At 51.2% G+C, this 1,119-nt stretch overlaps 1 protein-coding gene across 1 annotated transcript in view; it reads left to right on the top strand.

The window, feature by feature from the left end:
- The window catches only part of ESPL1 (extra spindle pole bodies homolog 1 (S. cerevisiae)), a 28,676-nt gene that overhangs the window by 5,769 nt on the left and 21,788 nt on the right, over positions 1–1,119 (top strand). Inside the window, exon 7 of the mRNA XM_011930525.1 lies at positions 633–826. Coding sequence (XP_011785915.1) covers positions 633–826 — 194 coding nt within the window. The remainder of the gene's footprint in view (positions 1–632; positions 827–1,119) is intronic.

The raw sequence follows: 1,119 nt of genomic DNA, 5'->3' as shown, positions 1-1,119 counted from the left end.
GTTCTTAAGCAAGAATACCTGTGAACTGATGCATTGGCGGGATTGGCAAGCAAGATAGGTCATAGAGGGGCTTGGGTTTCATCTTGACTGAAGTGATAAGCCTCTAAAGGATTTAAGTGGAGGCATGACAGCAGACAGGCGTTTTGGATTTCCCTGACTTCGCTGTGATGAACAAAGTGCAGGAGAAAAGACTGGGTAATCAGGCTGCTATAGTAACCTAGGCAGGGAGGGGTGGGCTGAACTGAAGCAGCTGCACAAGGGATGGAATGCAGTAGATGGGTGCAAGAAGCCAAGGATTAACCTAGTAGGTGACTGGTAGGAGGGAGAGCGAAAGAAGGGAACATCAGAGATGGCCCCACATTTCTGACTCAGGAGAAGGCAGTGCCATTTGCTGAGAAGGATTACAGGAGGAGAAGCAGGTTTTCAAGGGTGTGGATTGGAGCCTCTGAGTTGAAGGCACTCAGAGTATTTCATTCTTAGGTGTCTCCTGTCTTGGGTGGGGGTGGCTCAGGAGGCCCACCTGCCAACCCCACCCCACCATGTGGTGTATGTACCTATGCATGTACATCCCTTTCCAACATACACACTCACTGGTTCCTCTCCAGTTTGGTCTGTTCCCTTTCTCTGGTCAGTTGCACAGGTGCTTCCGGCTACAAGTGGAGAGTTTGAAGAAACTGGGTAAACAAGCCCAGGGCTGCAAGATGGTGACTTTGTGGCTGGCAGCCCTGAAACCCTATAGCCCTGAACACATGGCTGAGCCAGTCACTTTCTGGGTTCGGGTCAAGATGGATGCGTCCAGGGCTGGAGACAAGGAGCTACAGCTAAAGTGAGTTGGGGGCCAGATGCGGTGGCTCATGCTTGTAATCCCAGCACTTTGGGAAGCTGAGGCAGGTGGATCACTTGAGGTCAGGAGTTTGAGACCATGGCCAACAAGGGGAAACCCTATCTCTACTAAAAATACAAAAATTAGCTGGGTGTTGGCCGGGCACGGTGGCTGACGCCTGTAATCCCAGCACTTTGGGAGGCCAAGGCGGGTGGATCACGAGGTCAGGAGATCGAGACCATCCTGGCTAACATGGTGAAACCCCATCTCTACTAAAAATACAAAAAATTAGCCAG

Source organism: Colobus angolensis, unplaced genomic scaffold (assembly GCF_000951035.1).
Source record: "Colobus angolensis palliatus isolate OR3802 unplaced genomic scaffold, Cang.pa_1.0 Scaffold87, whole genome shotgun sequence".
In the NCBI taxonomy this organism is placed as follows: Eukaryota; Metazoa; Chordata; class Mammalia; order Primates; family Cercopithecidae; genus Colobus; species Colobus angolensis.
The sequence above is the reverse complement of the archived record's forward strand: the minus strand, read 5'-3'. Positions and strand labels throughout refer to the sequence as shown.